The 27,327-nt window shown below is 42.6% G+C and overlaps 1 protein-coding gene across 3 annotated transcripts in view; it reads right to left on the reverse strand.

Moving 5' to 3' along the window:
• The window catches only part of RNF130 (ring finger protein 130), a 612,280-nt gene that overhangs the window by 158,817 nt on the left and 426,136 nt on the right, over window positions 1-27,327 (reverse strand). For all 3 annotated transcript variants that reach the window (XM_073621066.1, XM_073621067.1, XM_073621065.1), the window contains exon 5: window positions 14,246-14,328. In XM_073621066.1, coding sequence (XP_073477167.1) covers window positions 14,246-14,328 — 83 coding nt within the window. The remainder of the gene's footprint in view (window positions 1-14,245; window positions 14,329-27,327) is intronic.

The following is a 27,327-nucleotide window of genomic DNA, read 5'->3' on the forward strand; positions in this document are numbered from 1 at the left end:
CATTTAATAACCACTGTGTTTTTTATTTTTTACTATATAAAAGGAAAAGAGACCTTATATCATGCAAAGACGTAATGTATCGTATTTCTTAAAGCCCTATAGGCCCCCCCAAATTGTTTTGTTGAGGACACAGTGTATACAGTGCAACAGCCAGACTGCAGGGGTCAGGACTACTTATTTTTGCAGTGTCATTTATAAACAGCGCTCCAGAATTAGACGTCCATCTCCATGTTGTCTGTTTACAATATGGTAGTAGGTGGTTAAAAAATGCACATTTCTGTCCATTTCTTATTTTTGCAGTGTCATTTATAAACATCACTTCATCTCCCTGTTGTCCGTTTACAATATGGTGGTAGGTGGTTAAAAAAATGCTTCCCACATTCACTGAGACAGGAAGTTACAGAAAGTGATAATACCTAAACAGGGGGTCTAACCCCTCCCCATTTTACTGAAAAAAGGTTCTAATCCCTTCATACACTGTCCAAAACATTTTGGCTAGAAATGAGCATTTAATAGTCAGTTTTGACCGGTTGCGACCTTTAACATTTAACTTGAGACCTTATACTCACCTTGCCCCTCCTTCCTTCAGTGTTTTGGGGTATAAAGGAGCATGGGGCTTTCTCTGTAACAATGTTTGGCCTTAGCAGCCAATCACTAAGCCTGAACACTGTCACATGATCAAGGGAGTGGCTTCACCACTTCCCCTAGTCACTGACACCAATGAATTCAGTGACACTACAATGAAAGAAAGAGTGGTGAGGGACTGCAGGCAAAGTGAGTATACAGGGATGGGGTGCTTTGTAGAAACCATTTCACTTTACCCTGCATGGGAAAAGTGTCCTTGGGGAAGATGTACTAAAACTGGTGCAGCTGTGCATAGAAACCAAATCAAATCCTAACTTCTGCTTATTCAATTAGGCTTTGTAAAGTTTGGGGGTTGTTTAGCTCAAGTGTAGCACCCATTAGCAAGAACAGTCCACACAAATGATTCCTTTTCAGGGTTTTTTGGCCCACTTTTATTAAAGAAAATCAAACAATGTTCCAGCAAAAGTGGTTTCCCTTGCAGGGGGTTTTCACGGCCAGCAACAAATAAAAGGATATTCTGTCTCCTGGCTTACATATGCAGCATTGCAAACAAAAATACCGAGCCACCTGGCTCTCTTCAGCAGCAGATGCACCACTGTTCAGGCTCCCACACGGAGCTCTCCTGACTACTGTCAGCAACCTCAGACTCAGGTCTCTGGCTTTCACCTTGCAGCCTGCACTCCCCTCCCTGGATACTTCAGTGCACACCTGCACTCTCTGGGTTCTCCCTTGCAAACCTGGACTCATCAGGAGGGTGGAGCCCAGAACCCTGGTCCTGACTCTACTATCAGGCCCACACACACCTGAACAATCAGTGCACTGGTGAGTCTCAAAACCCGGACACAGGACTGGGGATTTCATCCCACCCAGATCTCTAAGAAATCCCCGGGCTCCAGGTCCCAAAGTGGACTTTAGTAAATGAGGAAACTGAAAAGCCAGTTTCCTCCCAAACAAGCAAATACCCTGGAGGCCCTCAACCTGCCTGGTTGAAAATCCTGTATTCATACACTGGTGGGGTACCTCACTACCACAGCTTTGACAATAAAACCTAGAAGCCGATTGGTTACTATGCAGAGCTGTACCAGATTCCGTGTGCACCGGTTTTCGTAAATCTCCCCCATTGTCTCCTAAACGGACATATTTTCTTTTGTTTTGGACAGAGAAGGGAAGAGATAACATTTATCAAGGTCTTTATTTGGGTTTGTGACTCCATTTGTAATGTTTTCCCCTCACTCACCCCTTCTGTGACCCCAAAAGAAGACATAATGCCAGCAGCTATTACAAGGACAGAAAGACATTGACAGCAATACAATCCAGGATTTCTAACTCCTGCCCACTCTTCTGTGGGGAAATGTGCAAATTTGTGTTTCGTGGTTAAACATTTCTCATCACTTCTGAGACAGAACAGGGAAATCAATAGGGAAGCAGATGACAATAAAACCCGACAGAGGCTCTAACCCTCCCCACTCTAAAAAACAAAATGAACAGTTTTGGTTGGAGTTGTGCTTCAAGGGGTTGTTCTGCTTTGCCTGTAGACTGAACTGTTCCCCTTTAATAGAAACCCATACTGAGAAAAGTATGTAGGCTGCCATTGCAGACCCTTGTTATGTTAAATTTTGGTTTCCCCGGATGTTATCTAATGGCTTCAATACTTTGATTCACTGAACTGTTACAAGTATGCAGATCTTCTGACTTTATTCTAATTTTCATGATCTGCATGCTGTTTCCAAGGCTCGCTGCTCGCTAACTGTTCACTGGCTGGCTCAGCCAGAATTAGCATTCTCAGAAGCAGGTCAGGGATGGCGGTCCCAACATTTCTCTAGGCACAATTTCCTTTAGCTTATTAATAAATAAAAGATTAAGGCTAAATGCCCTTCAGGGCTCATGTTTTCATGTTCAAACTCACCCAGAGATCATTTTTATTGTGGGAATCCTGGCTCTTTTATAATGTTTGAAAACACCACAGATAACTTACATTTCCTTTTAAAGTGGTTGTAAACCTCTGACATGACATATGAACAAAGCATATCCATCTATAGCAGCTTTTTGCAACCAGGGTGCATTCGGATTCCTTCAGGGGTGCCTTGGCAGAACTGTATACAAAATTGTATAAATTGTAATTGGGTGGATGAAGCCTAAGACCCCTTTACCACTGGGGCCGTGGCCGCTTTAGGGCTAAAGCAACGCTTTTCAGCCACTAACGGCGCTTTTAACCCCAAAAAGGGGTTAAAAACTCCCATTTTGTAGCGCTTTCAAATAGCTTTTAAGGCGCTTTGAAAGCGCTGCCCATTCATTCCAATGGGCAGGGGCGTTTTGAGAGCGCTGTATACAGCACTCCAAACCCGCCCTAAGATGCTGCTTGCAGGACTTTTTTTCCCGTCTGCCTTAGTGTGTAAAGTAACACTGGAAAGTATAAGAGGTGGTTTTCAGGCACTTAGCTGGGGCTATTTCCAGCGCTAAAGCGCGAGAAAACCGCCCCAGTGTGAAAGGGGTCTAAATGTTAGTTACACAAAGCCACAGGTTATCATTGTGCTCCACTACAACCATTCAGCCACTGGCATCCTAACAACCAATAACATCAGCAATTGATACAGTAGGGAGGTCATCAGACTCCTTCACAGCATCCATCTCCTACCAGCATTGCCAACCATCAGTATTTTTACTGGGAGCCAGTAAAAAAAAAAAGGCATTTTTCTCCTGCCCCTTACAGGAAAAGGTTGTCAGTTAAAAATATGGCTGGGGTGCTCGGCTAGGAACTGGGCATGCGCAAATCTGGTCCAGAGCTGACCGAGACCATCCAACTGCCTGCTACAGTGTGTTCGGGCGGCACCGGCAAAGGGGGCGGTGCCTGAGCGTGACGTGTGATGTCATGGTGCAAGGGAGCCAAGCGGAGCCTCATGTGCTGGTCTGAAGGATCGGAGCAAGGCAAGCCAGGAGCAGGACAGTCAGTGCTGTTTGGACTGGAGTCAGTCTGGAGTAAGACTGACTCAGGAGCGGACGTGTCATGTCAGTAAGGTGAGAAAAAAATTTCAGGGGAAGGCTCCCACGGAGAAGAGACACAGGCGAACCATGCTGCTTAATAAGGGATAAATTTTATTAGAAAAATACATTTAATACAAAAAGAGCCAAGACCAGGTACCCACCACCAACACCAAGATCAAATTAAAAATAGACAACGTTGTCTGTTTAAGAGCAGCTGCATCACGCTTCAATCATGCATGCACACACCTGTAACAAGGCTATTGTTAATGGGATTAAATAATATTTGTGGATCAGACTAATGGTTTCAGTGACATGCACCATACATGACAAAGTCCGTCCAGTCACTGTATTTAAATAGAAACCCTTTTAACAAAAGACCCCTGTTTGAAGGGTAGTTGATTGAGTCAAGTTGCTTGTTCCACAGAGACAGCCTTAATTAGAGTTGTAACAAGACATAGCTGTCAGTGTGGAGAGATGATTATAGTCCACAGTTAGTATCCAGTCCAAAGACACAGAAATACAGTTTCCCAGAATGGGATTGCATGTATTCACAGGGTCTAACTGTTGGAGAAACAATAGCTCCAAGACGTTGTTTATGAAGTTGGCTAAGACTGGCTGAGAAGTAACAAAAAGCAGGATGCAAAGTAAAAGGAGGCAGTTAAAGGACCTATGATCCGCTCACCCGACCATTCATGGAGCGATATAATCACAGTCATGTACTATCTTTCTCCGGTCCGGGGGGCTGTATGTGCCGTCCTGTATGCTCCGTTTGTTGAGCGGGGTCCGTGGGGCTCCAGTGAGCAGTTTGCTGTCAGCACTATGTAAGAGTCAAGTCTGTTTTTAATATGGTGTTGGTGGTGGGTACCTGGTCTTGGCTCTTTTTGTGTTAAATATATTTTTCTAATAAAATGTATCCCTTATTAAGCAGCATGGTCCGCCTGTGTCTCTTCTCAGTGGGAGCCTTCCCCTGAATTCTCTTTTCTTTCTATAGTATTCTAGGCACAGAGACTGCACTTATTATTATTGGTGAGCCTGCAAATTTTGGGACATCACACAGGTATATTGAACACCCAAGTGTTGTGTTTACTAATAGTGAGTATTGATCTCCAGCCAATTTTTCTATGTCAGTAAGGTGTCATCATCATCTGAGCTGCTGTACACTGCTGTCAGTGCCACTGTAAATCAATTTCATGCGTGTGCCTGCCCATTTTTTTTTTTCCATTAGGATTTTTGAGTTTCAACACATACAATATTGTATAGACTTAAAATTTACACAGTATCCATGGGTCCAAAGTAGCAGGTTGGCATTGAACACCTTACTATCTTATATGAAGAGGTGATACATTTCCTACTACACTCACATATACAGTATAATACAATGTATCACATGGTCTCAAAACAGTTTTGCAATATTTCTAGCATAAAGTATTTCCCCCCTTGTGCCCAGGTCTAAATCCTATAGAATATGGAGTAGATCTAGACACAAGAATACCTCGTAGGGGATAATAAAATAACATATAAACAAATAGATACCCAATGGTAACAACAAAAACAACAGTATAAAAAAAACAACAATATAAACAAAAACAACATTATAAAGTCCCCACCAGTCATATAAAAGCTCACCATGTCCTATTAGATTAGATTATTACGAGAGTATCAGGAGATTTTGTTTAGTTTATACACATTTAACCATATTTCCCAGGAGTGATAAAACCTCTCTCTATTGCCATGACAGATAGCAAAGGAGCATTCATAAGAACATTGAAGTTTTACTCTGGATATAACCTCTTCAAGCGTGGGTGCTATATCTTTTTTCCAATGACACATTATACTTAGTCTAACTGCTATCAATATATGTAGAACCACTAGTCTCATATTAGATGGAAAATTGTCTATGGAGAGTCCTAACAAAACTAGCTCCAGAGAGGGTTGGGTTATAATTCCAGAGATCGTTGAAATTAGTTTGAATATCGATTTCCTAAAGCTAGTGACCGATTTACTGCCATAATATATAAATTCAATTACCTGATTGCCGGCATTTACGTCAGCAGTCTTGTGAGAAATTTTTGTACATTTTGGATAATTGAACCGGGGTCAGGTACCATCTATAAAAGATTTTCCCAATGTGAGACAGTGTGAGGCCCCAAGACTACATTTAATAGTCCGAATCCACTTTTGTTCCGTATACAATTGTCCTAAATCTCTCTCCCATTTCAATATAGTGGATATGTGTTTTTTGGAAATTCCTGTTGAAGTATAGAGTAGAGACATGATATGCTCCCTGTATGTGCTAGATCTTTATTATAAATGTCCCATAATTGTTTATCTATGGATATGGTGTCAGAAGCCAATGCCCTGAGTAGATTCAATCTGAGAAATTTTAAACACATCTCTACATTTAAGATCTTCAGGGATTTCTGCCCAAGTGCTAAATCCTTGGTCCACCCATGTTTTCACTGATAAACCTGGAATAAGGAATTCAAAAGTCTGCAGTGGGATATCTCTTATTGGTATTTGAATGTGTTATTTATTCATATCTAAGAGGTCCTTCCAAGCTGCTAAGGATGCAGATATAGAGGGGTGATCCTGTAGGTGAATTGATGGTTTAGTGGCTGATGCTATTAAGAGGGATTTGAGGTTCCTATTTTGTATCATAGCCTGTTCAATCAAGACCCATTGTTTTGTTGAGGCTGGATCAAACCATTCTTTAAGTTGGTCTAATAGTTTTGCCCTATAGTAATCTCTAATTATGGGGACTCCCATGCCGCCACTAGATTTATGTCTAACCAGAGTTGAAAAGGTGACTCGTGCTTTAGTACCTTTTCAAATAAATGATCAAAAGGGAGGCATTAAGTATATTAAAGAAAGAAGCTGGGATTAGTATAGGTACTGTTCTAAATATATACAGGATTTTTGGTAAGATTACATTTTAAAGGTTGCAATGCGCCCCAATCAGGAAATTTCACATTTACTCAATTGAGAAAGTTCAACTTGCACAAAGCGCAATAACTTTTCTATAATTCGCTTTATAGAGGAGCTTGGATTTAGCAGTTAAATGAATCCCCAGGTATTGGATTGTATCCGCCTCCCAATTACAAGGAAATAATCTAGAATGGTCTTTTCTATTAAGGTTAATGGTAAGAGCTTGGCATTTGGAAACATTTATTTTGTAGTAGAATATTGCACCAAAGGCCTCAATTGTCGCGCATACCCCAGGCAGAGAAGATTCTAGGTGAGAAAACGTCAATACAACATCGGCAAAAAGGCCGATCTTATGGGATTTTCCAGCTACTGAGATGCCCATTATGGATTTAGAGGCTCTGATGGATTCGGCCAGTGGTTTCATCACCAGTGTAAAGATCAAGGGGAATAAGGAGCACCCTTGTCTTGTGCCGTTTGTAATGTTGAAGGTGTCAGATAGTACTGATGACGTAAAAACTTGTGCTGATAGGTTTGTATAAAGCGCCAAAACAGCAGAATGAATAAAACCAATATTTCCAAATTTGGAAAATGTCGCCATTAGGTACACCAATGGACCCTATTGAAAGTCTTTTCAGCATCTAAGGCTAGAAAGGCTACTGGCATATTTTGGCTTTCAGCTAAGAGGAGCAGATTTAAAATTCTACGGGTACCATCAGGTGCCTGTTGACCTTTAACAAATCCCACTTGGTCAGAGGAAGACAATTAAAGTTGGTGTTACTTCCGCTATTCTATTTGCAAATAGTTTTGCATATAGCTTAAGATCCGTATTTAGGAGGGATTTGGCCGAAAATTTTGTGGGGTGTCAGGATCTTTCCCTGGACTGGGCAGCGTAACAATTAGGGCTCTAAGCATTTCATCAGGTTATGAACCAGAGGATCCTGCTTTGTTAAAAACTTCTAGTAAGTGTGGCACTAGGATGTCTCCAAAAGTTCAATAATATTCTGCTGAAAGACCGTCTGGGCCTGGAGATTTATTCAGCGCTAAAGTAGTGAGGACTTTCTTAATTTCAGCAGTAGTAAAGGGGGCACTGAAGCGTTCTAGTATCAATGGGGATATTGTGGGTAAATTTACTGAGTCTAGGAATGGAACGATCCCTTCTGTAGATGGTTGAGGGGTCTTTGGGTCAGAACTTAGATTATAGAGGGCACTGTAGTAATGTCTAAAAGTGTTTGCTATATCTTTAGGATGGTATACTTTAGAACCAGTATTAGGGTTAGTTAAATTAGCTACCGTAATTTTGCCTTTGCTTGTCTTATTTGGATCTGTCAAGCTAGCAATAGTCTTTAAGTGTTTGAGGCATTTTTTATGATCATATACAAAAAGTTGTTTAAATTCTTATCTGCATTTCTTTAATTGCTCTAGTAGGGCCTGGGTCATCGATCGTTTATTTTGGGTCACCAAGTGTTTAATTTTGGAAAGAAGGGAGTAAGGCGCTTGCACCTTCTGTTTCTTATCCCTGGAAGCAATTTGCATTAGTATAGCTCTAACATAAGCCTTATGGGCACACCAGATAGTAGATGTTGGTGATTCATCTGTGGTAACTTTCGATGAGTGGTTTGATTAAAATAACGAGTGTTGTTGCGCCAGAGCAATGTGGGTGTTTCATTTTATTGTTCAGAAAGTGCAACTGTTATAGGGGCATGGTCCGACCATGTAATGTTGCCAATGGTCGCCTCACTAACTTTATAAAGTGAAGAGAGATCAGCAAGTATGAGATCTATTCTAGAGTAAGATTTATGTGGGGCTGAAAAAAATGTAAATTCTTTTCCATCTGGATGTTGGCACCTCCAGACATCATGTAATGTTGCCAATGGTCGCCTCACTAACTTTATAAAGTGAAGAGAGATCAGCAAGTATGAGATCTATTCTAGAGTAAGATTTATGTGGGGCTGAAAAAAATGTAAATTCTTTTCCATCTGGATGTTGGCACCTCCAGACATCATAAAGAGATTCTGTAACAGGTGTCTTAAAGTTAATTTATGGCTAGAAATAGAAGAGGAACAATCTACAGATGCATCACTCACTTAGTTAAAGTCCCCAAGCAGGAGGAGGTTTCCCTTACATAAAGATTTGACTTTAACCACTTGACCACTGGGCACTTAAACCCCCTTCCTAACCAGACCAATTTTCAGCTTTCGGTGCTCTCACACTTTGAATGACAATTACTCAGTCATACAATACTGTACCCATATGAAATTTTTGTCCTTTTTTTCACACAAATAGAGCTTTCTTTTGGTGGTATTTAATCACCATTGGGTTTTTTATTTTTTGCGCTATAAAAGAAAAAAGACTGAAAATTTGGTAAAAAAATGAATTTTTCTTTGTTTCTGTTATAAAATTTAGCAAATTAGTAATTTTTCTTTGTAAATTTTGGCCAAAATTTATACTGCTACATATCTTTGGTAAAAATAAGTACAACTTGGTGTATATTATTTGGTCTTTGTGAATGTTAGAGAGTCCAAATGCGATGGTGCCAATATCTGAAAATTGATCACACCTGAAGTGCTGATGGCCTATCTAATTTCTTGAGACCCTAACATGCCAGAAAAGTACAAATACCCCCCAAATGACCCCTATTTGGAAAGAAGACATTCCAAGGTATTTAGAAAGATGCATGGTGAGTTTTTTTGAAATTGTCATCTTTTCCCACAATTCTTTGCAAAATCAAGATTTTTTTTTTTCTTTTTTTTTTTCTTTTTTTTTTTCACAAAATTGTCATATTAGCAGGTTATTTCTCACACACCGCATATGCATACCACAAATTACACCCCAAAACACATTCTGCTATTACTCCCGAGTATGGTGATACCACATGTGTGAGACTTTTACACAGCGTGGCCACATACAGAGGCCCAACATGCATGGAGCACCTCCAGGCGTTCTGGAGCACCCAGGTCAATTCTTATATTTCTCTCCTACATGTAAAAATAATAATTTATTTGCTAGAAAATTACATAGAACCCCAAAACATTATATATATTTTTTTTAGCAAAGACCCTAGAGAATACAATGGCGGTTGTTGCAACTTTTTATCTCGCACGGTATTTGCGCAGCAATTTTTCGAACGCTTTTTTTTGGAAAAAAAACAGTTTTGTGCTTTAAAAAAAAATAAAACAGTAAAGTTAGCCCAATGTTTTTGCATAATGTGAAAGATGAAGTTACGCCGAGTAAATAGATACCTAACATGTCACCCTTCAAAATTGCACACTCTTGTGGAATGGTGCCAAACGTCGCTACTTAAAAATCTCCATAGGTGACGCTTTAAAATTTTTTACTGGTTACATGTTTTGAGTTACAGAGGAGGTCTAGGGCCAAAATTATTGCTCTCGCTCTAACGTTCGCAGTGATACCTCACATGTGTGGTTTGATCACCGTTTTGATATGTGGGCGGGACTTACGTATGTGTTCGCTTCTGCATGCGAGCACACGAATGTGGGCGCTTTAAACATTTTTTTTTTTTTTTTTTTATTGTTTATTTTACTTTATTTATTTTAGTTTGACACTTTTTCCCCCCCAAAAAAAATTTTGATCACTTTTATTTCTATTACAAGGAATGTAAACATCCTTGTAATAGGAATATGGCATGACAGGTCCTCTTTACAGTGACATATGGGGTCAATAAGACCCCACATCTCACCTCTAGGCTGGGAAGCCTGAAATTAAAAAAAAAAAAAAACGATCTTGGCTTCGATCGTAGCGGTGAGTCGGTAGAAGCACCGGAGGGTGGCGGGAAGGGGGGGGCGTCCCCTCTCGCCTCCCGTAAGAACGATCAAGCAGTGGAACAGCCACTATGATCATTCTTATGGTGTAGGAAATCGCCGGCTGAAAAAGCTGATATCTGAATGATGCCTGTAGCTGCAACCATCATTCAGATATCCCCGCTCAAAGTCAAGGACGTCATATGACTGTGGGCGGGAACTGGTTAAAAATTGCGGGGTATTGCAGAGTATTGCGGAGTAGTGCAGGGTATATTGCTGGGTATATTGCAGAGTATTGCTGGGCATATTGCAGAGTATTGTGGGGTATATTGCAGAGTATTGTGGGGTATATTGCAGAGTATTGCGGGGTATAATGCAGAGTATTGCGGGGTATTATGCAGAGTATTGCGGGGTATTTATGCAGAGTATTGCGGGGTATTTATGCAGAGTATTGCGGGGTATTTATGCAGAGTATTGCGGGGTATTTATGCAGAGTATTGCGGGGTATTTATGCAGAGTATTGCGGGGTATTTATGCAGAGTATTGCGGGGTATAATGCAGAGTATTGCGGGGTATAATGCAGAGTATTGCGGGGTATAATGCAGAGTATTGCGGGGTATTTATGCAGAGTATTGCGGGGTATTTATGCAGAGTATTGCGGGGTATTTATGCAGAGTATTGCGGGGTATTTATGCAGAGTATTGCGGGGTATTTATGCAGAGTATTGCGGGGTATTTATGCAGAGTATTGCGGGGTATTTATGCAGAGTATTGCGGGGTATAATGCAGAGTATTGCGGGGTATTTATGCAGAGTATTGCGGGGTATTTATGCAGAGTATTGCGGGGTATTTATGCAGAGTATTGCGGGGTATAATGCAGAGTATTGCGGGGTATAATGCAGAGTATTGCGGGGTATAATGCAGAGTATTGCGGGGTATTACGCAGAGTATTGCGGGGTATTACGCAGAGTATTGCAGGGATGGCTGAGCATGGAGGGATGGATGGATGTGACTGCAATTGTCACTGAGCACCGCTGTGGGCACTACACATACAGCCCACAGCGGTGCTGCCATCCGATCCCTCCCCCTCTCCCCTCGCACTGTACAGATCGGTACAGAGAGGGGAGGGAGGAACCGGCGTCATGACATGACGCCGGTCTGTTGACATGTGATCGCTCCGTCATTTGACGGAGCGATCACATGGTAAACGGCCGCGATTAGCGGCCGTTTACCGTGATCCGTGATGCGCCGGGTCCTCTGGACCCGGCGGTCACGGAAGTTCTCGGGTGCGCGCCCCAGGGGGCGCGCGAGAGCAGTATTCTGGGAGGACGTCCCAGGGACGTCCACCCAGAACTAGCCGACCGCGCTGCAGCCGTCTTTCGACTATGGCCCGGTCGGCAAGTGGTTAAGGAGGTTTTTCAAAAATGATATTTGCCGCTGATTGGGGGCATATACAGATACAACAGTGTACTAGAGCTGTATGATTAATCGTCAAGAATCGTTATCGCGATTTTTTTCCTCATTGCGAGCTTGACAAAAGTGTTTCATGATTCTTGCTATGCAAAGAATTCTTTCTGCTCTTCTGAAGCCACAGCCATCAAAAGAAAGGAAGAAAAAAAAAAAGGGCAGTCTGCCAAGAATCACAACATTTTTTTAGCAGTGAAACTTAAGTATAAACATTGTAACAATTTGTCAAAGGAATAGACTTTGTGTGTAAATGAGGAAAGTTTAACCAACAAAGTTTAACTTAAACACTAAACCTTTTTCTGACATTTGTTGGTTTCAAGTTAAAATCATTTTTTTTGCTAGAAAATTACTTAGAACCCCCAAACATTATATATATATATTTTTAGTAGAGACCCTAGAGCAGTGGTTCTCAACCTGGGGGTCAAATGATGATTTGCCAGGGGTCACCGAATCCTGAGCTGTTTCTGAAGCCCGCACCGCTCTCCCAGCCTTTTTGCGGCCACCCAGCAGGGCTGTTTCTGGAGCCCGTGGCCACCCACTCAGCCTCTTCACAGCTGCCCATTCAGTTCACGGCATGGTTGGGGGTCAGAGACTGGAGAGGAATGTGACGTGGGAGGGGCTGGAGGAGACCCTATCTCCTGATTTTGGCATAGGTGTCACTGTTACGAGACGCCCCAAAGTGCACAGTGAAGCTGGAGACACGGTGAGTAACACTACCTGTGATTATAGTTGCCATTAAAAGTCCTCACTATAGTTCTCAGATCAGATGACCTTGATCAAGAGCACCTAAGTTGGCTCATCAGAACCCCCTGGGCATTGGCACCCATCCCAACTCCCCGCCAGCACTGCCACTCATCCCATTCCCCCCACCAAGGAGTAAGAGAAAGAATAAAAATAGAGAATACATGAAAGGGAGAGGAAAAGAGGGAGAGGAACAAAGAAAAAGGGAGAGAAAGAACAAGAAAGACGGCTAGAGAGAGGGATGGGAAAAAAAACCCAATAAACTAGTATAGAGAGATAAAAGGGAAAGAATGGAGAACAGAAAGAGTCGTACATCCTAAAATGTACTATGAAGGGGTTTTAATACTGGAAGGAGTGGAAGGGAGTCAGGGAGCGCTAAATGTCCATGTGTTAGGGGCGCAAATTACTTGTCTTGCCTTGGGTGCTGACAACCCGGGCTACGAAAATAATTTTAATGTTAGGGGACCCCACAACTTGGGAAATTTTATCAAGGGGTCACGGCACTAGAGAGGTTGAGAACCACTGCCCTAGAGAATAAAATGGTGGTTGTTGCAATATTTTATGTCACACTGTATTTGCACAGCGGTCTTTCAAATGCAATTTCTTTGGAAAAAATTACTTTAATGAATTAAAGAAAAAAAAAACTAACCAGTAAACTTAGCCCAATTTTTTTGTATAATGTGAAAGATTTTACGTCGTGAGAATCATGATCTTTTTATTCTAAGCAAAAAAAATCGTGATTCCTATTTTGGCCAGAATCGTGCAGCTCTACAGTGTACATTACATTATTCATTGTGCATATTAAGATAATGTACTGTACATTGGGATCTGTGACAACCTCATGCAAGGTAAATGCAATAGTGTTCTTAATCGCAATAAGGACTCTGTTGTGCTTAGTGCTTGCTGCAAAAGGGGCCCAAACCAATTACTGAGTACATATGCATGCTTATGCTTTTCAGAGGTCCGATATTGTTCTATGTACAATCTTTGTTTTATTGATTGCATGTAATGTTCTAATTTTCTGAGATTGTGGATTTGGGGTTTTCATGAGCTGTAAGCCATAATCATCACAATTATGACAAATCACAGCTTGAACTATCTTGCTTTGCTTGTAATGAGGCTATCTCATATATTAGTTTTACCTTTTAAGTTGCATTAGTGAAATAAATGAACTTTTGCACGATATTTGCACGAACTTGTTTTGCAACTCAAGGATGTCATGTGACCCAATGACAAAAGCAGCAAAGGAAACTGACGCTGAAAGATGTTCTTTAGGGAACTCTTCACCGTACTCATCAACCATGTGGAACCATGGCACATCTTGGATGGTACACTTTTTTTAGCCCAGATAAAACAACCACTACCATGAAAGATCGTTGATTGTGTTTCCCCAATCCCAGGCCAATGGTTTCAAGTCCTCCTCTTTATAGGAGAACTCACAATCAGCAAATGCAGTCTCTAATAGGCAACAGCAATGGAAGCACAGTGGAGAGGAGATCATGAGAGTTCCCAGGAAAAAATTGCAAATATTATAAACCTGGTGGGGGATGTTTCATAATTCTTTCCCCAGAAGCTCTATATTATCGTGAGCTTGTTGCAATGTACTGCAGTACTTACTACAAATATAGCTGCGTTCAGTACTAAGGCAATTGAGCTCTTCCATATCCTGCATAACACAGTACCATAGCAAAACAATCACTCATTGATATAATCCTATCCAGTATGTTACTGACTCATTGAGCTTCACCTCCATCAACAGTACTGCAGGGAATTATAAAAGGTACTTACTTGCATGGCAACACGCGAACAATATCGTTTTGCTTGTAACTCTCGATGCAGACGGCACAGTGGTCAAAATCCGGGTCCGTTTCCTGTACAGGAAAGAAAAAAAATACTGGCTTGGATAAAAAATATACTGTAGGCTCACTTACAAGCATGCACTGACTGAGAGCAAGCAAACAGCCTGTGAAGTATGACAAAGTTAAGTTCTTTATGTATGCTCTTGTTCCAGGTCAACAATGCTATTAGTAGTGTTGCCTATAAAGCCTGTATATATTATAAAATACCTCACAATTTGTGCTCAATTAAAGTAAACAATACTTTAACCTATCCGCTTAAAGCGCAGCTCCACCCAAAAGGGGTTCCGCCTTAAGTACTCCTTCACCCTCCTTTGCCACATTTGGCATGTAATTTTGTTTGGGGGGGGGGGTTGGGTACCTAGTTTTGACAGGTACCCGCTCCCACTTCCGCTCCGATCGCCTAGAAGTACTCCTCTCCCCCTCCCTCTGTTAAGTCTTCTGGGACATACACATGTCCCAGAAGACTCCCTGACAATTCAGCATGTCTCGTGTATGCTCAGTGCGCACCCAGCTGTGAAGCCACAAGATGACACAGCCAGGTGCCCACAGTTGAAATGCCAGGGAAAGGAAAGGGGGAGAATCGATGGTTCGGGCAACCACATTGCTGGATCCTGGGACAGATAAGTGTGTGTTTATTAAAAGTACACTTTTTGTAGCTGCTGGATCCTGGGACAGGTAAGTGTGTGTTTATTAAAAGTACACTTTTTGTAGCTGCTGACTTTTAATAAACAGAGAAACGGCTGGAGCTCCGCTTTAATGAACTCTGTCCCCAAGTTAACCCTTCACTCACATGTTAAAAACAGCATTTTTACTAGCAAATTACTAAAAAACAAAAAATTGTGCAGCTGTTTACCAAGCGCCAGTTTTTATGCTACAAAAAAATATATATATAGTGCACACAAACACAATATAATAGCACATTCTTTGATAAAACATAAGATTGGGTTGTGTTGAATAAATAGATACCAAACATATCAATCAGCGTTGACTGCGTTCGCACGTGCGAATACACCCTTAAAATCATTTTAACACATGGATTATGGGCAAACTTTAAATGTATCGTGCAAATATCACTACTTTCTAATTCAAAACTTACAGAAAGATTAACTTTAAAATGCAAAATTAAAGCATTCCATTATCCAATTTAGCAAATAAAGCAAGGTCAGTTTGCAGTGTGTCCTGTGGCAGCAAAAGACTGCCCTAGCGTTAATCGACAGCACATAGGCATTACAACAGGAGATACAGAGGGAGGGCACAAGTGCTCCCGAGTCCATCAAGCCAGGAGATCCAGCTATAGCTCCTACTCCACCTAATTACCTGTGTGGTCACATCTCATTCTGCACAGAATAAAGCAGCTTTTCTCCTTTCTACACAGCCATTTTTCCATTCTGTTATTTGATGTTTGAGCCTCTAGTTGGCTTATTAGGCTTACTGGAAAAGAACACACTATATCCCATTTTATTAAACACTAGTGGCTTAAAGCTGAATTTCATAGATTAAAATAAAGATATTTTTTGAAAACTTCTAACCTTTGCCTCTATGCTATTATGAGTATCTCTGTGTGTGTGTAATATATTTTATATATATTATATACATTTTTGTAAATATTTTATTATATCTTTTCATGTGACAACACTAAAGAAATGACACTTTGCTACAATGTAAAGTAGTGAGTGTACAGCTTTTATAACAGTGTAAATTTGCTGTCCCCTCAAAATAACTCAACACACAGCCATTATTGTCTAAACCGCTGGCAACAAAAGTGAGTTAACCCCTAAGTGAAAATGTCCAAATTGGGCCCAAAGTGTCAATATTTTGTGTGGTCACCATTATTTTCCAGCACTGCCTTAACCCTCTTGGGCATGGAGTTCACCAGAGCTTCACAGGTTGCCACTGGAGTCTTCTTCCACTCCTCCATGACGACATCATGGAGCTGGTGGACATTAAAGACTTTGTGCTCCTCCACCTTCCGTTTGAGGATGCCCCACAGATGCTCAATAGGGTTTAGATCTGGAGACATACTTGGCCAGTCCATCACCTTTATCCTCAGCTTCTTTAGCAAGGCAGTGGTCATCTTGGAGGTGTGTTTGGGGTACTTATGTTGGAATACTGCCCTGCTCCCCAGTGTCGGCAGCACTCATGCAGCCCCAGACCATGACACTCCCACCACCATGCTTGACAGTAGGCAAGACACACTTGTCTTTGTACTCCGTAACTGGTTGTCACCACACACGCTTGACAACATCTGAACAAAATTAGTTTATCTTGGTTTCATCAGACTTCAGGAAATGGTTCCAGTAATCCGTGTCCTTAGTCTGCTTGTCTTCAGCAAACTGTTTGCGGGCTTTCTTGTGCATCATCTTTAGAAGAGGCTTACTCCTGGGACAACAGCCATGCAGACCAATTTGATGCAGTGTGCGCCGTATGGTCTGAGCACTGACAGGCTGACCCCCCCACCCCTTCAACCTCTGCAGCAATGCTGGCAGCACTTATACATCTATTTCCCAAAGACAACCTCTGGATATGATGCTGAGCACGTGCATTCAACTTCTTTGGTCGACCATGGCGAGGCCTGTTCTAAGTGGAACTTGTCCTGTTAAACCGCTGTATGGTCTTGGCCACTGTGCTGCAACTCAGTTTCAGGGTCTTGGCAATCTTCTAATAGCCTAGGCCATCTTTATGTAGAGAAACAATTCTTTTTTTCAGATCCTCAGAGAGTTCTTTGCCATGAGGTGCCATATTGAATTTCCAGTGACCAGTATGACAGAGTGAGAGTGATAACACCAAATTTAACACACCTGCTCTCCATTCACACCTTAGACCTTGTAACACTAAAATATCACATGACATCGGGGAGGGAAAATGGCTAATTGGGCCCAATTTGGACATTTTCACTTAGGGGTTTACTCACTTTTGTTGCCACCAGTTTAGACATTAACATTGTGTTGAGTTATTTTGAGGGGACAGCAAATATACACTGTTATACAAGCTGTACACTCATTACTTTACATTGTAGCAAAGTGTAATTTTTTCAGTGTTGTCACATTAAAAGATGTAATAAAATATTTACAAAAATGTGAAGAGGGTACTCACTTTTGTGAGATACTGTATATTCAAGTAATCAACTGGAGAGCAATAACTGAGATTAAGAGCAATACAGTTCAATACTATTTCAGGATGCTTTCAGGGGATTCAGGCTGCTTTCAGGGGATTTCAAACCGGAGAATAACCCCAAGAGCAGAGGCACACTTAAAAATCTCCAAAAAAAAAAAATCACAATATGACACTATATATTGGATTGGTTATCTCTACTCAAATGTGGCTCTATGAATCCAGGCAGGAGAAGAGCAGAAGACTGACCCTCTTTATGTCAGACCACTCTCTTCTGTCTCCTGACACCACAGGCCCAACTGCAAACACTGTATTCAAATCAACATACAATGGATCAGGCCCCCCAAGATAAACTGTCCCGCACACCTACTGCATATACAGAGCCCTGAGTATGTGTGTGGGGGCTTATATGGCACTAGTAACTTCAGTCCTTTTGAAGATAGATGAGGCTTTGTATCTTCAGCTAGCCAATCTCTTTGGTGCACTTAAACTCCAGAACAGCAAGGCCAAAAAACACAACTAGCCCCGATTATTAAGTAAAGAATGCAAGATCTTCCTCAGCAAGGTTAAAGGGAAATAGCGTCTGTATACAGGGTCTCTGTATCTGAATTGCCTTGTGTCCTGTGGCAATACAGGTGTCAGCAAGGTGACTAGGAGCAATGATATCTGTATAAAGTGTCCATACAACTCTATCTGTGTGCAGTGTCCTTGTTTCCTGCAAATGGGCAAAAGCCTTCTCACCCAATCCTGCGGTCAAGGCCCAAACGAACATCCTGGAACAGGCGGGCTCTTCTAGTGACCAGACTCACCTCACACTGGAAAACTTCACACCGTCAGTGCAGGTGCATCTGGATATGCACCTGGGATCCCCCTCTCACAGGCTGGATGTCCCGACTGGCTGTGGATGCCTGAAATCACATCGTGGACTGACCTAGGAGGCAGACCCTCTCCCCTAGGTCCAATCTCTTGTCCTGCCTCAAGTAGTCTGAAATCCCTTCGATCAGAAAGATGGAGTCTTTGGATTCTTTTCCCGCAGAGCAAGCTGGCTCTTGTAGTTTTATACAGTTCAATCTGAATGTGAAACTTGAGTCCTAGGACAATTCCCTGAATGCTTTGCTCCCTGGTGGTAAACACTCTTCTGTCCTTCTGTCAGGATATGATGACACAGAGTCTTAGCTGGCACTAGAGGGAAACTGTCTCACTGCAACAATGTTGCAGAGTGTCTTCTGATACTGCAGGTAAGATAACCAGCTCCCTGCTATATACACACACACACACACACACACACACACACACACATATATATACAGTATCTCACAAAAGTGAGTACACCCCTCATATTTTTGTAAATGTTTTATTATAGCTTTTCATGTGACAACACTAAAGACATTACACTTTGCTACAATGTAAAGTAGTGAGTGTACAGCTTGTATAACAGTGTAAAATTTGCCGTCCCCTCAAAATAACTCAACATACAACCATTAATGTTTAAACCTCTGGCAACAAAAGTGGAAAATTTCCACTTTTCCCAATTTGGAAAGTGAAAATTTCCAAATTGGGCCCAATTAGCCATTTTCCCTCCCCGGTGCCATGTGACTCGTTAGTGTTACAAGGTCTCAGGTGTGAATGGGGAGCAGGTGTGTTAAATTTGGTGTTATCGCTCTCACTCTCTCATACTGGTCACTGAAAGTTCAACATGCCACTTCAGGGCAAAGAACTCTCTGAGGACCTGAAAAAAAGAATTGTTGCTCTACATAAAGATGGCCTAGGCTATAAGAAGATTGCCAAGACCCTAAAACTGAGCTGCAGCACGGTTGCCAAGACCATACAGTGGTTTAACAAGACACTTTCCACTCAGAACAGGCCTCGCCATGGTCGACCAAAGAAGTTGAGTGCATATGCCCAGCATCATATCCAGAAGTTGTCTTTGGGAAATAGACATACAAGTGCTGCCAGCATTAATGGAGAGGTTGAAGGGGTGGGGGGTCAGCCTGTCAGTGCTCAGACCATATGCCGCACACTGCATCAAATTGGTCTGCATGGCTGTCATCCCAGAAGGAAGCCTCTTCTAAAGGTGAAGACAAGCAGACTAAGGACATAGATTACTGGAACCATGTCCTATGTTCTGACGAGACCAAGATAAACTTATTTGAATCAGATGGTGTCAAGCGTGTGTGGCAGCAACCAGGTGAGGAGTATAAAGACAAGTGCGTCTTGCCTTTAGTCAAGCATGGTGGTGGGTGTGTCATTTTCTGGGGCTGTGAGTGCTGTCGGCCCTTCGGAAGCTACAGTTCATTGAGGGAACCATGAATGCCAATATGTACTGTGACACACTGAAGCAGAGCATGATCCCGCTCCCTTCGGAGACTGGGCCGCAGGGCAGTATCCAACATGATAACAACCCCAAACACAACTCCAAGAGGACCACTGCCTTGCTAAAGAAGCTGAGGGCAAAGGTGATAGACTGGCCAAGCATGTCTCCAGACCTAAACCCTATTGAACAAATGTGGGGCATCCTCCAAAGGAAGGTGGAGGAGCGCAATGCCTCTAACATCCACCAGCTCCGTGATGTAGTCATGGAGGAGTGGCAACCTGTGAAGCTCTGGTGAACTCCATGCCCAAGAGGGTTAAGACAGTGCTGGAAAATAATGGTGGCCACACAAAATATTGACACTTTGGGCCCAATTTGGACATTTTCACTTAGGGGTGTACTCACTTTTGTTGCCAGCGGTTTAGACATTAATGGCTGTATGTTGAGTTATTTTGAGGGGACAGCAAATTTACACTGTTATGCAAGCTGTACACTCACTACTTTACATTGTAGCAAAGTGTAATTTCTTCAGTGTTGTCACATGAAAAGATATAATAAAATATTTACAAAATGTGAGGGGTGTACTTACTTTTGTGAGATACTGTGTATATATATATATATATACACACATACATACATACACACATTTTTAGTTGAGTAAGTTTGAAATATTGCATATAAATATTCTGTATTTCTCTTTTTTAAAGAAAAGGTGAAGTTCTGGGGTTTGTTCACGTTATCTATGCTTTAATCACCTGCATTGCTGAAAAATCAGGTTTGCAGAGCGCAAAAGCTCAAGCTGAGATTTAGACATACAACTGAATGAGTCATGTAATGACTTCTCCACCCCTCTTCTAGAGGGTGGCAATGGGAGTTACAGTCAGAGATTGGAAGCTTTAAAGTGTATGTCAGGACAAAAAAATTATATTTCATAATGGCCCACTCCACATGCATACATTTATTTCTGTCCCAGCAAAATAATGCCACAGACTTCACTTCCTAGAGCCTAACAACACACTTTGTAGGGAAAGGAGTCTTGAGCTCCCTGCAGTTGTCCCTGCAACAATTTTATAAGCCTGGAGATGGTGTCACAGGAAGTAAGGGTCTCTATTGATGGACTTTTGTTTGCTACAAGCCGGAATTGCATTATTATTATACAAGCTGAGAGTGCAAAACCCACAAAATTTGAACAACCTGAGAAGCATGGTAAACTGATGCCATCAAAACAAGCCAGTGGACAGGTCTTTTATCAGAAAAACCCAAAGTGCTCTAGGAATCCTGTCATAGTTGTGCCCTGTATTAAACGGCTATTTGTATAAAATAAATGAATAAAATAAATAAAACTCACCTAAACCATCATGGTTTCCGATTAAAATGAATCTCCCATGATGCAAAACAGTCATGTACCAATGTATTTACTACTGGTCCAGGGCAGGTACTGTCCTAAGAGGTGTCATCTGACAGTCAGTTCATGGTACAGCCGAACACTGTGGGGTAGACCAGACCTGGGAGATGAAATCATGCTTGAGGACTGTGACATGCCAATACCTCAAAAGAGCAGATGACATAGGATTCCCCAAGGTGCGGAGTCTAAGGGACCCAGTATTCACCTAATGGTGGAGATAGGTTTCACTGTGTGCTGATTCCAAGTCATGACCCCCAGATTCACCCTATTTAAGACAAGGGACTCAGACAAGAAGAATATTAGGGTGGGTACCAGTCAAAGGTCAGGTTTGGACAGCAGACTTGGATACTTAGGAACAAAGCCAAGGGTCAGGCAGATTGCTTATACGAATTGCCAGGAATAAAGCCAAGGGTCAGGGCAGGTAGAGGACTCGGATAACCAGGGAACAAAGCCAGAGGTTGGTACATAAGCATCAATTAAAGAAAGCAGGCTTTATAACAGACAGGGACAGGGCTTGGCAGTTAGCATGCTAAAAGGTTGCTTCGGTAGCGACCTAAGAGCTCCACTGAGTTTAGACAAGGCAGGGGGAGGAAGTCTTTCTGATTAGCTGTAACCCAACAAGAAAGCAAGGGTGCTGCTCTGATTGGCTGCAGCATGACTAAGACAGAAAGCCAGACTGGGCAGGGAATAGCTGTGAAGCTGATTTTATTAAACATCAGGTGAGACTGGCTGATACCTAAAGGTCTCCATCCTGCGCAGGAACAAGTTACGAACAAAGCCTGTGTTGTTGAACTGCAAGAACCAGAAATGTCAGAATTGTGGAACTACAAGTAAAATATTGGTCTGTGGAACTACAAGAAACAGCTGTCTGCTGGTCTGTGGGACTACAAGAAACAGTTGCCTGCTAGTGTGTGGGACTACAAGTAACAGCTGCCTGCTAGTGTGTGTTGGAACCATAAATAACAGCTGTCTGCTGGATTGTGGAACCACAAGTAGCAGATCAGCATTAGGTTTTACTACTGGACTGTGACAGATCATTAAATATCATGATCGGCAGAATGTTGGGTGACCAGCATTGATGCACTACGGAGAGGTCACCAGGTCTACAGGTACAGAGCTTGAAGGCTGTTACAATGGCAATAGTGGGATTAACTAAGCAGGAGTAAACCTGTTCATGTCTTGAGTAATAGTCCACTTTCAGTTTTGCACAAGGGTCCAGTTACTTATACCTCTGGGCAGTATCATAAAAAGTCTAGCAGATGTAAAAAATGTTAGCACTGCACTCACTTTATTACAGGGACAGCTTTCTTAGGTGCATCACTTCAGCAGCAATGTGTTCCTGGAAATGATTTTAACATTTTGGCAGCTATGGGTTGCTCTGAAAAGCAGATTCTCAATCTGCTGCTCTTGGTTGCATTTCTCTGTCAATTAGTAATTTAACTATGTCAATCTCCAAAAAAACAGGCTTGTGAAATGAGACTACTGTGTTTCCATCACACTGTTCCTGGAAACAGTACTGTAATGCTGGCAGCTGCTCTGCAGACCTCTACTTTGTCAGCAGGGTGCAGAGACTGTTCTGCAGACAACTGGCTCAGCCTTTGCATGTTAACTAAAAGCTCTCCAATGAAATTAGGTGGCGTTATTGACAAATGTGAAGTACAAAGGCAAGGGCATCAGAAACCACGGCAGGAACTAAATTAGCAGCCGGTCGATATTTCATTTAGTCATCTGATGGGGCTGTAGTGATGAATGATGGGTGTTAGTTCTTATATTTCTTCCTTCTATGTTGTATGTGCGTGGGCTCGTTCTGAACGCACACATCTTACCCAGAGAAGACAATACACACGTGGTTAGTGTACCTCTAGTCAAATTTACCATTAGTCATGAGCACCCGAAGGCGATAGCATACATATTCAGAGCTTGCACTTGCTAATTAATTTTCGTCAGAGCACCCCTGCAGCCACCAAACCTGGACCTTCTTCTATCTGGGAAATAAGTGATTCGGGCCTGCACTTTGTTGCGATGGACAGGCCTACTGACCAACAGATGCAGACAAGGGTATGCCAAAGCTCAAGCTTTCAAGCTGAAGTTCATGTATAAATTCACAAGAACGCATCCTGGGTTTCAAGCTTCCAGGACAATCTGGCAAAAAGAAGAAACTACTAGTGGGCAGCTGGAAATGTCATCTATTGCCAGTTTACCAATAGAACAATGATTGCATGCAGAGGCGTAGCTTGAAACTTGTGGGCCCCGATGCAAAAGTTGTCCTGGGGCCCTCCACTACTACCCGCCCCTTCCACTGCATACCAAGATATTCCAATTAGGCGCCAAGATACTCCAAGTGGCTAAAGAGTTATTTCAGAGATTTATGTACATATTGAGAGGGTAATTAAAAATATTTTGTAGAAACCATCCTAGTAATAACATGACCTTCCCCCTTCCCCCATCCTAGTAATGACATGACTTTGCCCCCCCATCCTAGTAATTGACTACGCCTCCCCCATCCTTGTAATGACATGACCTCGCTCTCCCCATCCTAGTAATGACATGACCTAGTCCCCTCATCCTAGTAATGACATGACCTCGTCCCCTCCCCCATCCTAGTAATGACATGACCTCACCCCCTTCCCCATCCTAGTAATGACATGACCTCACCCCCTTCCCCATCTTAGTAATGACATGTCCCCAGTCATTTAGAGCTGATGAAGGGTGTGGACTGGGCAGAGGGCAAACAACTGGAAGCTGATTACTGGATTATAGAACTTGGCTGGGGTACTGGGGGACACAAGGAGGACTGGAGCTGGGCTCCAGCTCTAGGATTCTGTGGAGGAAATCAAATGTAATACGACAGCAGGGAACAGAGCTGTGGGCCCCCTGGAGCTAGGGGCGGGGTCACAATTGCAACCCCTGAGACCCCTGATGCTACGCCCATGATTGCATGTATACTGCAAAGCCAAATTTCTGCCAAAACATTTTTTATTTTTGAGTTTTGGAATAAGTGTGAGGTAAGAATTACCTCTATCAGTTTTTTTTACTGCCTGTATCTCGAAGAGTTTTTCCCCTCAATGCTTTTCCGGGTGGCAGGCTGTTAGGGACTGAAAACAATAGGATATCTCTCCAATGGGTTCAAGAGCAAAATAAACTTGAGGCGCTGGACAAGTTGTAGATTTCAACAAATAGTGGATGATAGTAACTTTTGTTAGGTGGACTCCGGCCACCGCCGGACATAGGCATTTGATGTAATCGTCTGGAGCTTTTTTTTCATTTGGATCTCTCCAATGGGGACATTGACAGAAAGTGGGAACATTTACCCAGTGGGGACAAAGAAAGCAACAAAATTCTACAGAAGTTTTGACTTTTCTCAGTCTGTCAAAAAGTTGACAAAAAAAAATGTGGCTTGAAGTTAGGTTTTAAAGAAGAGTCTGTTAAAGAGTATTTATATCCAAAAGGTTCACACCATGCAGTGCTAGGGCTTTACACTAAGGAAACCTGGTGTGAGAGACATAAAGCAGTCCACATCCCTGACCCGCAGCAAGTATGCCAATTAGGGGTTTAATTAAAGGTTTACTTTTAAGCCCAATTGAAGTTTGTTATTAAATTAACCAAACACATTGTATGTTCAGCCAAAAGATTTCAAATTTATTAAGCTTGCTTTGTGTCTAATTGTGCTCAACTGCAAGTATAAACTCCTCTCCCTTGGTATTGCTGCAGAAAAGGACCCATGCCCTCTGTGTAGAAGCAGTGGTCCCTCTGCTGTGGTTCTACACATCCCAGGTTCAATTAGCACTGCGGGAGCAAGCATGGCTACAACACCCAAATTTGTCTGCGTACTCTCAAGAGTCCCAGGTGGGGGTCAGGGATCTGTTGAAATTATCAAGATACAGTATGCAAAAAGCCAGCTCATCATGCTCGAGCTAAATGTAAATCACTTTTAAACTGGAATTAAAATCATCCATCTGGTACCTTGCTGATCCCTCAAATGTGGTAAAAGCAGCATATCAGTTAAGTTGAGAAAGAAAATGAAGTCAGAAAAGTGCAAAGAAGAATAAGAAGATTTATGAACAACAGACTTGTAGAAAGATGTCAGTGCTCCAAGTCTGTATTAAAATCTTCTACCTCTGGAACTCTGGGTGCTGATCAAAGGGAGCCCAACCACAATCCATGAACTGAATAGGAAAACACTAATGAAGTCAGATCACATGCAAATTTATTAAACCCAGGCAAAGAGCACTGCAGGTTGGTCTATTTCACCCAATAAGGGCTTGATCACAGAGAATCTCTAGGTGGGGAAGCAGTGTGGTTTGTCCGAGTTTAATAAAGTTGTGATCTGACATCATTGGTAAGAACTATGAGCAAACCACCAGGCAGCTTTTTGACTCAAACTGGTACCAGGACATTTGAGAACCTGTTATTCTGCATGGCTGCCAAGAGTTAGATCCAATAGTCGAAAGTCTAACCTATAGCTACCTAGGCTGCGACACAGTGGGCTCTACTTGACATCTCCTGTCTATACACACAAGCTGTGAAGTGATTGGCTGGAATGTGTCACCCCTGAAATATGTTGGTACTCCCCCCTGCCCCAGTGAAAACGTGCACATTTGCTCTACATACACATCCATAATTGTAGAACAATCGTTCATAAAGCCATCCAGTGTAATGTTAATGTTTGGATTTTTGCCAAGGCTGATCTTTGTTCAATGTTATTTTTATTTTTACTCCCGAATATTTTTGTGTGTCAAGTTACCCCAACACCATTGATATCTTTTATTATTTAATCTCAAGGAGATTGTTTGGTGTTGGTGTCCCTTGTTCATTTCACATTGTATATTTGAAATGTACCTGAATCCTCACAAACCAAATGTCCTTTTTGAAGTAAAACACATAGGAGAGTATAATTCAAAACAAAAATCCTTTATTAAGGGATCAGAACCAAACAAAGAGGAAGGCAACACTGGATCAACAGGAGAAATTAGCGAAGCCTGGGACCCCCACGGCAGACATCAATTCTTCAACATCAAAATTGGTGGCCTGAGGAGTCCATATGTAAGGGAGGCCAGTCTGGTCCAGAATTCGCAGAGATCCGGATAGCAGCAGATGACATCTGTGTCCCCAGGCTGTGGTACCACAAGAGGCTGCATTTTTTGGCCGACCAGACTGAAACCAGGGCAATCACTGTCTGGTCTTCCTTCCACGCTTCCTTCCGGGCTGTGGCTGTGCAGTTGGAGATGTGGCAGGAGGAGGAGTAGGACCTGGAGGAGGAGGAGGACTGGGGGGACCTGGAGGAGGACTGGGAAGACCTGGAGGAGAGGGAGGAGGAGGACCTGCAGGAGGAAGAGGAGGACCATCCCCAAGATGTGTGTGAGGTGTAATTTGGCCCCTCATACCTTTCTCCAGAGCCTCCGATATGAGGGCCTCACACAAGACCTTTTGGCCCTCCTCCATCCTCTGCATTTTATAGGCTATGAAGGCAGCAATGTTCTCCTCCATGGTGTGGGGTGCTCCCAGGACCTCTGTAGCCCTCCAAAAGAATGCTATAGCAGCCTCCTCTAGGGTACTCCTCCTACTGCCACTTTCTATTTTCAGGGGGGGTGGAGGGACCTTGATATCAGCCAGCCGGCTCAGCCCGGCCACCTCCTGGCTGAGACTTCCCTGTGTATGAAAAAGGGACATGGTTGTAATGTTTTGCATCATCAATCACAATCCTAAATTAGTACTCCCAACTAACATCTAGTTAACATCATTGATTGGACAAGCAGAAATATTTAGAGGAATGGTATACCTGGCTCAATCTGGGCTCCTCCACATGTGACCTGGAAGGCCCAGATTGGGCGTCAGAAGCCTCAGCCGGGGGGGAAGGAAGCGTGGAAGGAAGACTGGAGAGGGATGGCCTGGGTTCAGTCTGGCCTGCCAGAAAGTGCAGCCTGTCGTAGTACAACATCCTGGGGACATAGATGTCATCTGCTGCTCCGGGTCTCTGTGAATCCAGGACTTTCTTGCGCTCCCTCAGATATGTGCTCCTCAGGCCACCAATGAAAATCTTTAAATAAGTGATGTCTGCCGTGGGGATCACCTGCTTCACAATTTCACACAATTGCTCCAGTGCTGCCTTCCTCTTTGCTTGGTTCTTGAAATGGGGGTGGGTAATCTCCCACAGACAGGGCAGCTCACTTAGCATCTCTACGAA

The sequence above is a fragment of the Aquarana catesbeiana genome, linkage group LG03, assembly GCF_042186555.1.
Source record: "Aquarana catesbeiana isolate 2022-GZ linkage group LG03, ASM4218655v1, whole genome shotgun sequence".
Lineage (NCBI taxonomy): Eukaryota > Metazoa > Chordata > Amphibia > Anura > Ranidae > Aquarana > Aquarana catesbeiana.